At 37.0% G+C, this 14,320-nt stretch overlaps 1 protein-coding gene across 2 annotated transcripts in view; it reads right to left on the minus strand.

Annotated features, from left to right (window-relative positions):
• Positions 1-13,995, minus strand: part of LOC131426981 (E3 ubiquitin-protein ligase TRIM9) — a 284,818-nt gene extending 270,823 nt beyond the window's left edge. Inside the window, exon 1 of one of the 2 annotated variants that reach the window (XM_058589833.1) lies at positions 12,297-13,995. In XM_058589833.1, coding sequence (XP_058445816.1) covers positions 12,297-13,112 — 816 coding nt within the window. In that variant the 5' untranslated portion in view covers positions 13,113-13,995. The remainder of the gene's footprint in view (positions 1-12,296) is intronic. The other variant, XM_058589832.1, reaches the window with a different exon arrangement.
• Positions 13,996-14,320: the final 325 nt, after the last annotated feature.

A 14,320-nucleotide genomic window follows, 5' to 3' on the forward strand; every position in this document is an offset into this window, starting at 1 on the left:
CTTGAAGTTTATTGGAGTAAATGAATATATTTCAATATTTATGCTGTCCGATTATTATTTAGTCACATCATAATCAAGAAGTGACAGGAGAAATGAAGATAATATCAATTGCATCGGCAATCAATGAACATCCTGTCGAGTGAAATATCGAAAAAAATTTAGGTTTGTATAACAAAAAAGTGATCTGCAACTTAATAGTTGTTATGCGCTGACGAGTCTGAAACGAAGCGTAAAGCAAATGAAACTTATAGGTATTTAAATTTGTTTTGTTGACCCAAGAGCCAATATTTTCAATTATTTCAAATAAATGGATCTTTTCTAATACCATAATACAGTTTGAATTTGAATGTTCTGAACCACTTTACACTGGTCAAAATAAACTAAGAGAGTATTTGTCCAGCTGATTGTTGTGTTGAATTAAATGAAACATTTACTACTATTTACACAAAATACCCCAAAGACCCCTGTCATGCAATTTTCATCTCTCTGCATACTGATATGCTACCATATGAGCAACCTCGCTGCTCTAGGGAAGTGTTGTCAGAATAAATTTTCAATCTACTATAGATGCAGATGGAAATCAAATCTAAACGTGTCATTTGTGCCAAAGTTGTCGGAATGTCAGCATATTTCACATTTGCTGTATTACAGTTTGATTCCAGTTGGTCCACAATTTGGAAATTTGCCAAAAATCAAAGGCTACGTTTACCATCCAACGAATATATTAAAGTAAAATATCAAGGAATAGCCCTTTACGTAAATCTTAGATCAAGATAGAAGAGCCCGCACTCTTCCATATCGTAGTCAACGGCACCTGCAAAATTCAGTCGAGTAGAAGACCCATATTTTACTTTTACACCATTTGCTCATATCCGTGGGCCAATGCGAAATCTTCCTCTATTCATAATTTACATAATTTTATTCCTTCCATAATTTCCCCTTTTATCGTTTCTGGCAGGCAAATACCGTGCCGCAGAAGTTGAAGCAAATACTATGCTAGAAGAAACATAGAAATGAAAGCCAACCAGAGTGGAGCAGCAAAAGATCAAATTTTCGAGGGAAAAAATGTACCTGCAGAAAATCACCGTACCGCTCGAGCCATTACTGAGGCATACAAATCTTAAAGCACCTCTTTCTGGGAAGGGATGAAAAGGTCTTACAGTTCCCCAATTTACTGATTATGTCCTACTTGTGACTTTCGCCTCTCCTCTGGGCTCCTCCGTATGTCCTGTTTCATAGTTTATTATGTATAATAGCATGCGGCTCGGGGGTAATAAGCAATAATATTTGCAATCGAAACAGCCAAATTTGATTCCAGTATATACTCTTGCCATAACAAAGTGGTTCAACAAGAAACGGCTATTGATCGTATTTAATGATATCCGATTTCTATTTCTCTGTATGATTTTAATCGTATTTCCTTTAAATGTGTTTCAAATGATTTCCGACGGTTTCCTAACGATTTCATTTTTATTTATAATGTTTTGATTAGGTAAATTGTTCATCAACTTGAGGCTGGTTTGTTACACTTTATCTATACGTTAAAGGTTTCTATTGATTTGAAGTTTCTTGACATAGAATAGAGTTATGCATCAAATCCTGTGTAACAGCTGCATCATCTTTATAATACACTTCTATACAGTCTTTCTACAAACCTGTCTTGTCTTGTTTTACTAATCAATCAGAATTTTTCTATTGGTAAAGTTTTCCTTCGGCACAAAAACAAAATCGTTGGCTTCATACCACTCCATCATCGGTTTCGCATAATGGCATGATGTCAAATCCAGCCAAAACAGATAGATAGAGTCGGTCTTATGTACGGCTTGGTGAATTTGCCGCACCCACAAATCACCTGCTGCGCCAAGTATTCCTTGGTAATTTTGTCGACCTTCGGGACTTGTCCAAAAACAACTTATTTATTTACGTCGACAAACTATAGTAGACCATTACATAAAACTATAGTAGACCATGAGCTGAGCAGAAATAGAAGTGATTGATGATCGAACGTGTGTAAAGAAAAATGAGGGTCAGCTTGACGGGGAAAAGATTTTTTGTGAACGGAACTATAAATCTTTTTTTTTTAATTGCTGAAAAGATTTCCGATTTGGTAAGCGATTCACAAAAGAGCAAAAAAGCTAGTATTGCTTACAAATGAGTATCAAAACTCGCATTCTACCGTTCAGGACAAAAGAACCTAGTAAGAACCACTACAGTCGAGAGATACTTGAGTGGTACCCGGAGAAAATTTTCCCTCGATTAGGTAGGCAACATGGACAAACTAAAATAAAGAAAAATACTCGTTGGAATTGACAAATAAAGTGTTGCAAAGTTTATGCGTCTTATGTCAAGAACTGTTACCAAATAAGACTGTTGATATTATTTTCCAGATAGTCGAATAAAAGCCTTTATTTTGACTGCTGAAATATTTTATTTCTTCTAGCAATGGCGTAATAGAACTGATTACTTACGTTCAGATATTTTTAGAAGTAGATAATTGTAAGATGTAATCGTGTATTATTTGTGTATGTGTGAAAATACAAAGGGTGAGATTGAGGCAATATCTGCTCCAGTTCCAAGCTAGAATAAAACCGCATTAAAATACTTTTCAGGTATACGACGTAGGTTGTGTGCATACGACAACTGACTTTTAAAACCAGTGCTCCCAGTCTTTCATATTCAAATAAAAAAAAATCAGCACAACAATCGAAGTGTACTATATTATTTTTAGTCAAACTTATAAAAAAAATAAAACTTTGGTCCGGCAAAAAATCAAATACACGCACAATGACAAACGGTTTTTTGGAGAACACTCGACCATATAAACTTCAACCGATCAATGAAGCAGCTCTGCTCTTATTCGTGTTTCTGTTCGATTCACAATCCGTGTACAGATCCCTCGTCACTTAAATGTATACCTGCGGAGAAATTTTCAATTTTCGAAACCCTCCTCGATCACGACGTGCACCATCATATGATGTATTGGGAATCAAATTTTGTGATTTGTATAATTTTCCCGTGAATAAATAAATAACTTATCGACGAACAGATGATGGCTGCACGTCGTTCTGCTGTTGTGGGGCATTCGGGGAAGGAATCATGAATCAAAGGTAGTCTATGTAGTCAAGAAACAGAAACTGGTAAAGTCGAGACGGAACGTGGAAAGAATACATTTTGAGCAGGTCGGTATAGACATCGTACATTCCGTACGGACATTATTTTATTCATTCATTCATCATACATTCACTCACTTATCCAAGTCGACAACCAGCATGGAGAATTCGACTTCCACATAGGGGAGCTGAGTGCTACGGTTTTCCTTTAGATTATCGATTTGTAATAGCTCCACGAGGTCGGAAGGCACCGGCACAGATGAGGGCCGCCACCGCAAACGATTTTACGCCACTTTACAAACACCCGGCGGAATGCTTCCGTCTGGATGTCTACGATTTTGTTTGGATGCGACCGATGTTGTGAGTATTTGTATGAAGTATTTGTATTCATACACACTTCTGTTCCTTTCAACTTTTTTTTACTGAACACCGACGCGGCGTTGTTGACTCTTCATTTATTTTTGGGTCGTTTTGTCGAATTTATGGTGGAGCCGTATAAATATTGTGCTGCATCGTTTACATTCACGTAGCTTCCTCGTTTAGATGCGGTTATAAATCATCATCCACAACACATAGATTTGTGTGCGAGCTCGAAGATGTCGATTTTTCGCCAGAGTGCCTTGTTTCTGATTTTATTCCACTTCCGCTAAAATGTGTTGCACGAAGGAAAGTGGATGTTGTTGACGGATCGGGCGGTATTAGCCATCCGTAGCAGTAACGCTTTAAAAAAAAGATCAAAGAAAAACCACCTCGCAAACGGAATGACGTAAAACTGTTAGCTTTCCTCTGTTTCACGAGAAACTCATCTTTCAGTTGATTGAATTATATGGCATATTAAATATTTTTCAACCGTATTATTTTAGTAGTTTTCATAGATTCGTGATTCACTCAACTTTGCAAAAGAAAAAACTCAATCAACTAGAGATGAACAAACAAGTGTCTTGACTTTGAAAAATCTCTATAAGTTGTACTTTTTTTAAACGTTCCTCCGTTTATTTCTATTGTGAGAGTTTGGCTTTTTGGACATTTAATGGTAATTTTGCTTAGTTTTGATCTAAAAGGGCCTAGATTAATCTTCGTTGAATTCGAGCGTTGCCGAGTGTGACTTACAGTAAATGAAGTCGAAGTCTTTGTATACTACAAAGACATACGAGCTTTGAAACAATAGAAAGACTAACGGCATAATACACATAGAGTTCCACGCCCAAAGCTAAGGAGGAAAGAGATTCGTTGGTAAAACGTGAAACGTGTGTATTGCGCTGAGCATTAAAACTAGGTGTAGACAATATCAGAGACATAACCGTGAGATAGACGTAGAGCTGTTTCCAAATTATGTGAAACTTTTTGGTACTATTCATGCTTCTGCAGCTGGCAATTCTGAATACTTTACTTCTAAGATCCCGGAAAGAACCGTTTGATGCATAATAATTCTGAAAGAAATATTAGAGTAATAACACTGCGCTGGCATATGATACTATATTATGGCAATACATAAACGTTGTTTATTACAAGTAAAATAACGTAAGATTAAAAAAAAATAATCGAGACGGTGACGCATCAATTACCAACAACAATGTAAAAACAATCTAAAAACCTATTTCAATCCATTTGGTGGTCTGATAATTCCTATCTTTTTCATCGAAACAGTCTCATTAAAATATTTATTGCATTTTTTTAAGATAATTTCTGACACTAGTTTGTGCTCATTTTTGAAACCAATTTTTTCAAATTGATTCGAGTAGTTCACAAAAGCATGCCTCAGCGTTTATGTCACATATTCGGCAATATTTCTCAAACCAAGCGTATCAGCAACAATACATTTAAACGACATCATAGGTATATAGTTATGCGGCTAGAAAAACAAAGTTTCATGATTACCTCACTTCTTCGATTATATCTCCGAATCTTGTCAGCCATATGATCTTCGAAATCGACCAACAGCCACATTTAGGTATCGAACGAGCCTAAAATTATTGATATCAGTTAATCCATATCCGAGAAAACTACGCGGTAATAAGTTTTGACGTATATGTCACTAGTAACATCATAGCTCCGAAACCATAAGTCACAGGGGTTTGACCTTTGAACTTAATCAATCGCCTAATAGTAGCTTTCAAACGAACCTAAGTTTGTTGAAATCGGTCCAGTCACCCCTGAAAAAATCGAGCGGTAGATAAACAACGCGTTTTGTCGGTTACGTTACTTATACCATTTTATCTCCTGAACCAGAAGTCAAAACCATTTCATCTTCGAACTTGATCAATGACCAAAAAATTAACTTAAAAATGAGCCTAAGCTTGTTAAAATCGGTTCAGCCATCTCTGAGAAATCGAGCAATAAAAAATAACGCGTTTGGACGACTACGTCACTTAAACCATCGATATGATACGGAACCAGAATTCACAGCCATTTGATCTTTGAACTTGATCAATAACTTAATAATAGCTTTCAAACGAGACTAAGTGTGCTAAAACCGGCCTAGTAATCTCTGAGAAAACCGAGTGATAACAATAAACAATAAACAACGCGTTTTGTCGGTTACGCCATTTATGCCATCATCTGTCCTGAACCAAGAATCACAGCCATTTGATTTTCGAACTTTATCAATGCAATGGCCCAATAGGTACTTTTAAATGAGTTGAAAACGGTTCAGCCATCTTCGAGAAAATCGAGCGATAAAAAAATTTGTTGATAGGCGCACGCACATACACACACAGACATTTTTCGATCTCGTCGAGCTGAGTCGAATGGTATAATGGTATACTATGAGTATCCGAGGCTCCGTTCGAAAGTCGGTTATTCCAGCAGTTCTATTACCTTTCTCTAGAGAAAAACAAAACCCGAATAAAAATATTGTAGAAAAACAATACGATTTGTTGTTACAAAACCTTCCACAATTTGGTTGAAAATTATTTAATGTATTGTTATACACTATTCAATTAATCGTGAATATGCTTTTTACAATAGAATGTATAGGTTGTTAAGTATCGTAACAATCCAAATCATAAAATTTTCTCATACTTGTTTTCTTGGAAAACAATCAAATGTACAGTTTGCATATTGTTTGAAACACCACGTGTACAAGTAATTCAATTGTAGAATCGTAGAAACAATATATTGAATCGTTGAAAATGAAACAAATCTTGTCAAGATACACTAAATTTATGCTGTAAAATCAATGGTTTATTTTTTTACGGGAACAGCTGAACTAATTTTTAATCAATAATTTACTGTTGTTTCGTTTGAAAAAGAGGATTAGAAGGAGGATAAAAATACACTAAGGAGCATAACAATACGTAGTTGTTCGACATTCCTTACAAGCAAAGTCCTACAAAACTAAATGCAAAAAATACAATATGATAAATTCTTACATCGAAGCTTGAGAAATGTAAAGTACCTCGTCGAGGAAATTGTTTATAGTTCTCAATATTGAATGATTTTTCAGCTTTCATGCTATATTTTCAGCTTTCATGCTATATTTTAACCAAATGACAATAAATAAATCTATAAAAATACTAAAAACAATGTTAAGCTGTCAAAAAATGATAAATATGCAATAAACTGACATAGAACTTCAACGAAACAAATTGATAATTTATAAGAATATGCAAAGAGTTTCCGTTGAAGTTTCTTAAAACACACGAAAATTTTCTCCTAAAGAAATGACTCACTTTGTGTGGCCAAGTTCTAAATGGAAAGATCTCAAATTCTTTGAGGTGGACACCGATGTACTCTAGTGTACCGTTCGCATAAGAGATGCGACGGGCGCGCATATTCAGTAACAATACAATTTATTGTTGAATTTTCGTTTTTCCTTGCTGCGATAAAGATGTTCATAACAAGGCCAACTCTACACTCTATTAATAAAAAAATCAGAGAAGTGTTCGCTCACCAGTGAACAGTTGGGTGTATTTAGGTAAGAGCATATAAAAGTGATCCGTGCGAAGAGAATGTGATTCACTCGCACCAGCTTCTTTAAGCCCAAGCGCACACTCAAAGTTTGTCTATTCGACACTGAGGAGAAGTTCGCTTTCCTTTTTGTGTGTTGTTTTCTGGATGCATCCTCAGTGTAGGCATGAAACTTACAAGCTGGTGTATCACTCTAGTGAAATGCCATCACTATGCATGTGCATGTTTGAATAATTTTTCCTACCGCTCGATTTTTTCGGAGATAGTTACACCGATTTGAACAAACTTAGGGTCGTTTGAAAGCTATTATTAAGTCATTGATCAAGTTCGAAGATCAAATGGCTGTCACTTATGGTTCCGGATATATAATGGTATAACTGACGTAACCGACAAAAGCGTTGTTTTTCACCGCTCTAGTTTTTCAGAGATGATCGAACCGATTTATAAACCTTTGATTCGTTTGAAAACTACTGATATGACAAAACTTATAACCGCTCAATTTTCTCGGATATAGAACTGAAATCGATAATTTTAGGCTTGTTCGAGACTAATATTGGGCTGTGGATCGAGCTCGAAGATTATATGGACACCTCAAGTTTCGGAGATATATTCGTACCAGAGACGTAATCCGCAAATCGATTTTTTTTATCTATCCGCATAATTATTTAAGAAAATAATTCATTATCACATTCAAATATATTATTGCTGATACACTTGATTTGACAAATGTTTCCGAAAAGAGTTGAAGCATGCTTTTTTGAACTACCCAAATCAATCTGAATGAATTGGTATCAAAAATAAGTCCAAATTAGTGCCTGAAATTATTTTAACAAAAACGGGGGAAAATAATTAAATGAGATTGCGTCGGTGACAAGAGAAAGGCATTATCACGCCACTAGATGGATTAAGAATAGGGTTATAGGGAATATTGTGCAAGCAAAAAAATTCTGTATAAGTTTATTCCATCGTTATGTAAACTAGAAAAGTGAAGTTGCAGGAGATAGCTGACGATGTAAAGATATACAAAAGAAAGTGTAAAGACACTGTTCGAAAGAGCGGGAAAGGCACTGAAGTATTTTTTCGAGGCTAAGGAGGAATTGTAAAATAAAAGTCGTGTTGAACTATAATTTTATTGCTCTCCAATGAGAATATATTGGTAATAAAATTGAAATTTGGAAAAATTGATATTTTCTCTTTCAGACCATGGACTTTTTGAATGACGTGTTAGATTAGGATAACCTTCGATTAAAAAGCAGATTAATAAACTTTTATAGTGTTACTGATGAATAGAGAGACCACGAATCGATAACAATAATTGCATATTTAAACAAATTTGGGAAAGTTCATCAGATTAATGGTTTGCATGCTTGTAGTTCTTAAAGACGAAGAATAGTGGAAAAGAAGAAAACAAAAATTTAACCCACCTAGTGGTGTAATGATGCCTTTCTCATATTTCTTATGTTTTCAAAAACATCACTAGAGTATTCTGTCAAGATTTTTTCTTTGAAACTTGAATAAAATCAAAAACAGCTTTTTAATTTGTAAACACTTATGTCCAGTTAATATAGTTTTAAATGTGGCAACCCTGCACGCTATACAAAATTGAACAAAGCACGCTGTGTGCTAGGTGGTGGTGTTTTCTTCTTCTGTACCAGTGCGTACCGGTTTTGCATCATTTGAAAGTTTTGATACTCATTGCCCTATAATTTCGGAACCTGGTCGGATCTGGATGAAATTTAACAGTATCATTTAAGACACTGAGAGTTTTAATTGAATCATGATTTGTGAAAATCGGATTAACCGTTGCTGAGAAATCGAAGTGAGTTCCATTTTTGGAACTTTTCTTCACTATTACCGGTGCGTTCGGAAGTAGAATTTATATATCTACCAACCCAAAGTAGATTTATATATCTACCAACTAGTAAGGTCTGTCAAATTGATGAATTTACCAGTAAATTTTATAAAAATGAGCCCCTCGTTTCGCCATCACTTGTGAAAAAAACTCATGAAATTTAAATTTTTTACTAATACCGGAACCGAAAGTCGGATCTGGATCAACTTTGCGGGGACTTTTTAAATAATTTCAAGAGCTTTCATTTTCATCTTAGTTTGTAAAAATCGGTTGAGGAATTTCCGAGAAAATTGAGTATGCATTTTCTCATAGATTTGCACATATCACCCTGTAATTCCGGAACAGGAAGTCGGATCGGGATAAAATTCAATAGCGATCTATGGGACCGTAAGACCTTTCATTTGAATCTGAGATTGTGAAAATCAGTTCAGCCATCTCTGAGAAAATCGAGTGATATTATTTGTCACATACACGCATACATACATACGTACGTACGTATGTATACACACACAGATATTTGCTCAGTTCGTCGAGCTGAGTCGAATGGTATAAGACATTTTGCCCTCAGGGCTTCGGTTCAAAAGTCGGGTTTCACAGTGATTGTGTAACCTTTTTATATAAAAAAGGCAAAGCACGAAAATTGCTTTCGAATTCATCTTTCGACTTGCGAGTGAGTGACCCTAATATGATTTCGGAATCTGAATGAGATAAAACAATACTTTCTTCACACATACAATGAGTCTTGAAGTTCTGGCGAGAGTTCTTCCATTGAAGGATCGTTTTTGGGAGCTTTCGGCGCGACTGCTAATAAGATATGAGGTACTGAAACCCCTGGTTATTAACAACTTCGAAAGGCTAGTTGAGCTTCAATCTCAAACAAGATATTCCTATCTGTGACACCCTCCTAAATGTCCCTGACTCAACTCTATTTTTCGACACATCCATGCAGCGCGAAGTGCGTGGAATTCCGGAACACCTACGCTCGATGGAAATCCCAAAAATATTTTCAAGTAAGTTCAGGCAAATTGACTCTGAAAAAATATTTTTCATGGACGGATCACGAATTGAAGAGGGTACTGGGTTTGGTATATTCAACAATAATGTTTCGGCTTCATTTAGGCTTCAAGAATCTGCATCTGTTTATATAGCAGAGTTAGCAGCAGTTCATTATAGTTCAAGTGTAATCGTCACATTATCTCCAAACCACTATTTTCTCTTAACAGATAGTCTGAGTGCAATTGAAGCCATTCGTTCAAACGCTGCTGGCAAAAATGAACCGTTTTTCTTGGGCAAAATAAAACAATACCTGAACGACAGATTGAATAATAATGATCAAATCACAATAGTTTGGGTACCGGCTCATTGCTCCATTCCAGACAATGAAAGAGCCGATATTTCAGCCAAACGTGGTGCTATTGAGGGTGAAATTTATGAGAGACCGATTGCTTTCAACGAATTCTATAGCGCGTCTCGCCCAAGAACACTTGCCAGCTGGCAAGCTTCTTGGGATGAAGATGATCTGGGTCGGTGGATGCATTCAATTATTCCTAAAATATCGACTAAGGCATGGTTCAGGGGACTGGATGTGAGTAGGGACTTCATTCGTGTGATGTCCAGACTCAAGTCCAATCACTACACGTTAGATGCACATCTCCTTCGAATTGGACTTTCCGAAACTAATCATTGTGCTTGTGGCGAGGGTTATCGCGATATTGATCATGTCGTTTGGGCATGCGTGGAGTATGTCAGATCTCAACTAATAAATTCCTTGCGTACTCAAGGTAGACTATCCAATGTCCCAGTTCGCGACATTCTTGCTTGTCGTGACCTTACATACATGAAACTTCTTTATCATTTCATTAAATCCATTGGAGTTTCAATTTAAATTTTATTTTATGTTAGACTGTTTTCTCTTCCATGAGTTCAACCAATAGCCAACTATATGATATTGAATAAAAGTGATGAACTGATACACACAAACCTGAAATAGTTATAATATCATGTACAAAAAAATGTATTTTATTTAATGTAACTTAAAATATCAACTCGCTTGATAAAAACAGTATTTAGATTAACTAATGAATACCACCATACTAATATGATATTCAAAATGTATTAGGTTTAAAGTACTATGTATTGTGGATGCCACAGCGAAGAAAAACTTATGTATATTACCTATGAAATAAACGTATTTATGAGAAAAAAATACTTTCTTCAAAAAAATTTTGGTATAAACAGCTTTGAACATTTTTCTAGATGTTAAATCTGTATCGCCATCTGTTCTTATCTTAAAACAATTTGTATATCCTCAGTAAGAGTACATTTTAAAATAACAACTTTTTTTAATTATATTTTTTGAATAAATTTTCTGAACTAAGCAATACTCAACGAAATTTAGGAGCTAAACAATGCGCAACTTTTATTACAAAAATTTTTGTTTATTCTATCTGGTTTCATAGTAATGAAAATAAGTTTTTTCCAATCAATTTTAACGATAACTAAATTTACTTTTCCTATGCGGAAAGAAGGAAAAATCAACAAACAATTTCAATAATTCGCATTTATGTTACAAGTAATATTCATGTTTTGTTTACATATACAAAATTGAATTGAAAAAAAAACAACGAAACAACAGATTTTCGAGTACATGTGATTGCAGGAACTGAATAGATTCCAACCAAACGTTTCAATCTATTATGAATTCGGCTGGCTGCTTGTAAAGATGATACCTTCATGTTCGGTAAACCGCACATGCGTATGCGTTTTCCATAAACTAACTTACAATCGACGATGCAACGCTCAGAACAGAAAACCAAACTCTGCTGAGTATCAATACTGTGGCGCCTTTTCTGAACAAACAAAACAATTCGCTCGTATGCAGATTGCAACCATCACTTTTGACCCAATTCAAGGAAGCATGATTTCAACGAACCTCGACGAGTTTATGCCATGGAAACTTTAGCTCACACACAAAACAAAAAACCAACGCCACCACCAAGAACAACAAGAGAAAGGAATAATCATAATAAAGAACGCGGAGAGAAGATCAGGTTGGAAACCGGTTGTTTGTGAAAATAGTTCGCCACGTAAACCGGTTCCAGGGCGATGATGGCATGAGTTCACACGGGGCGCAATTTTTGGTACACCACCGGCCCCGTAAGCACTGTCGTAAAATAACAAAAGTGCATTTAGCACATCCGCAATTCGCCACGATGTTTTTTTGTAGAGCTGAATAGGCGGCCGCTGCTGTCAGTACCTGACAGCTGCTCCCAGAAGCGCACAATTACCCAAGTGCAAGTGCAATCATGGTGCCGCCAACAACGATCGGGGAATGCAAACTGACATCTAGAAGCTGCCTAGTGACGACGAACGGATAAAATTGAATAAACCGCTTAAATCCATAGGTAAAGTAGTATTCTTCTTACCTTTTGAGCCTTGCACATTGACATGATCGACTGCAGATCGTGTGACTGGTGACGGTTGTCGCCTATACATTGGTTGCAGATTGGCAGTTTGCATCCTAGGCAATACATCGTTAGCGGTTCGTTATGCTCACCACAAATGGACTCTCGAAGCTGAGAGGCGCCACGTGGCTTGGTAAGTGTGTGCTTAGCCAAAGGACCACGTGCCGGATGACACAGTTCACGACATCCGTCGCAATATCGAATCTCACACTGTTCACAAACTACGGAAGCCACCTTCGGTGGTTCTGTTTCGCACATCTGACAGCGCAGTGCTTCGCGTTCGCAAAAGCGGTCAACAATGGATTCCATGGCTCGATAGAGCGGTAAATTTCTGGCGCCAAGCTCGTCGAAAAACACGATTTTGCGACAAACTGGACAAGCAAGCGAAAAGACTGACCCCGAACCGGACGGTGGGAAAAGCAAGCCTTGAAGATTCGGAGTGCCTGCGTAGGAACCGGGACGCGATGTACAACAAATCACGCCAGAGTCAGCTTCGCTCAGGATGCTAACTTTATCGGCCTGGTCTTGATCAGAGGATACACTCTCCGTTGTACTGGAACTACCGGTGCTGACAGAGGATGCCGATGATTGTGAGTGCTGTTGATGCAAATGAATCGCTGGGGCGTGATGGACTTGATTTGCTGTTGTTTGAATGTCCACAGCACACGCTAAACAGAGCGCATGGTAGCAGGGCAACAACACTGGACCGGAGAACAGTTGCTTGCAGACAGGACAACGTAGTTCTTCCTCCATGCTAAAATCTTTTCGGGATAGCATTCACACAAACTTTAATCAATTCACACATCCAACTATCCTTTTCTGGTCACTAAACCATTTAACAACTTCTCCTGTTCTCTAGGATCCAATTTATATGTAAATCACGCCACTTCGAGTCGAGCAACCGTTTGGGTCTTCCTTCCTCACTGTTTTTTTTTGTGGAAATTAATCTCTTTACTACACGGGGAAACACTCCCATGCACTCGTCAGGTTTTTCATCTGTCGCTTAATTTTCGCTGTGCTGAAAATTTTATCGATTTCCTCTTCACGTAACTTTTCACTTCCCGCGAATCACCCGAAAAGAAACTTGCTCCTATCAGTCAGCACCACTCAGGGGATGCTAAATACCCATAAATTTTTGATTATTTATCGATAAAGGGCCTCTTCGGCGGTGGTTTCTCAATAAACCGAAAACATAAATCACTGTTTCGCCCACTTATACTGATGTTTAATCAATTTATTATCATTGCCGCGTTCTCTAGTATACACCACACTCATCAATAATAATCGATTTGTAATGCATTTAATAAATCCAATATTTATTTATTCATAACTTCACTGATTTTATTCGCGCTCACTTCATCATTGATTCATTCACAAGAATTTCTAAGCGCTGCTTGATGCTTTTCTCACATTCCACTGATAATTTCGCTGTGTGTATTCATCCGTTCACCTCACTCCAGTTCGATAACAACCCTAGTTACGTTCTACGGATGCCTCAAGGGACCGTTCCTTCTTTCAATTTGACTACAATCAACTCGAATGGATCGGTAAAACTTTCGACAAAATCACACCAACAACCACTCGCGACCAATCCTCTCACGGCACTGGCTGATGTCGGAAGAAAAAGTGGTTGACGCCTGATTGTGGCGATGAACATCGAAGGGTGTGTAAGTTTATGTTCTCGCAGAGAAAGAGAGACAGTTCTTGCTCTCTCACGGTTGGCTGAGTACTCCTTAAACATCGACACCGGAAAGGACTATGATGTAAACAATGCTGAATCTACGTGAGAGAATTTTCGATCATGGATTTCAAGATGTGATGCGAGTCCCTTGAAAAGCGGGGATAATTTCGCAAAAAGCGTTATTTTTACACCATAAGATAATCATACTGTTAAACACTGAATAAAACTATCAAGATTAACTCACTCCATGCGAAAACAAGGTGTGAACCAAAATATGTTGTACAGACAGTTTTATGGGAGTTTT

The sequence above is a fragment of the Malaya genurostris genome, chromosome 2 (genome assembly GCF_030247185.1).
Source record: "Malaya genurostris strain Urasoe2022 chromosome 2, Malgen_1.1, whole genome shotgun sequence".
Classification (NCBI taxonomy): Eukaryota; Metazoa; Arthropoda; class Insecta; order Diptera; family Culicidae; genus Malaya; species Malaya genurostris.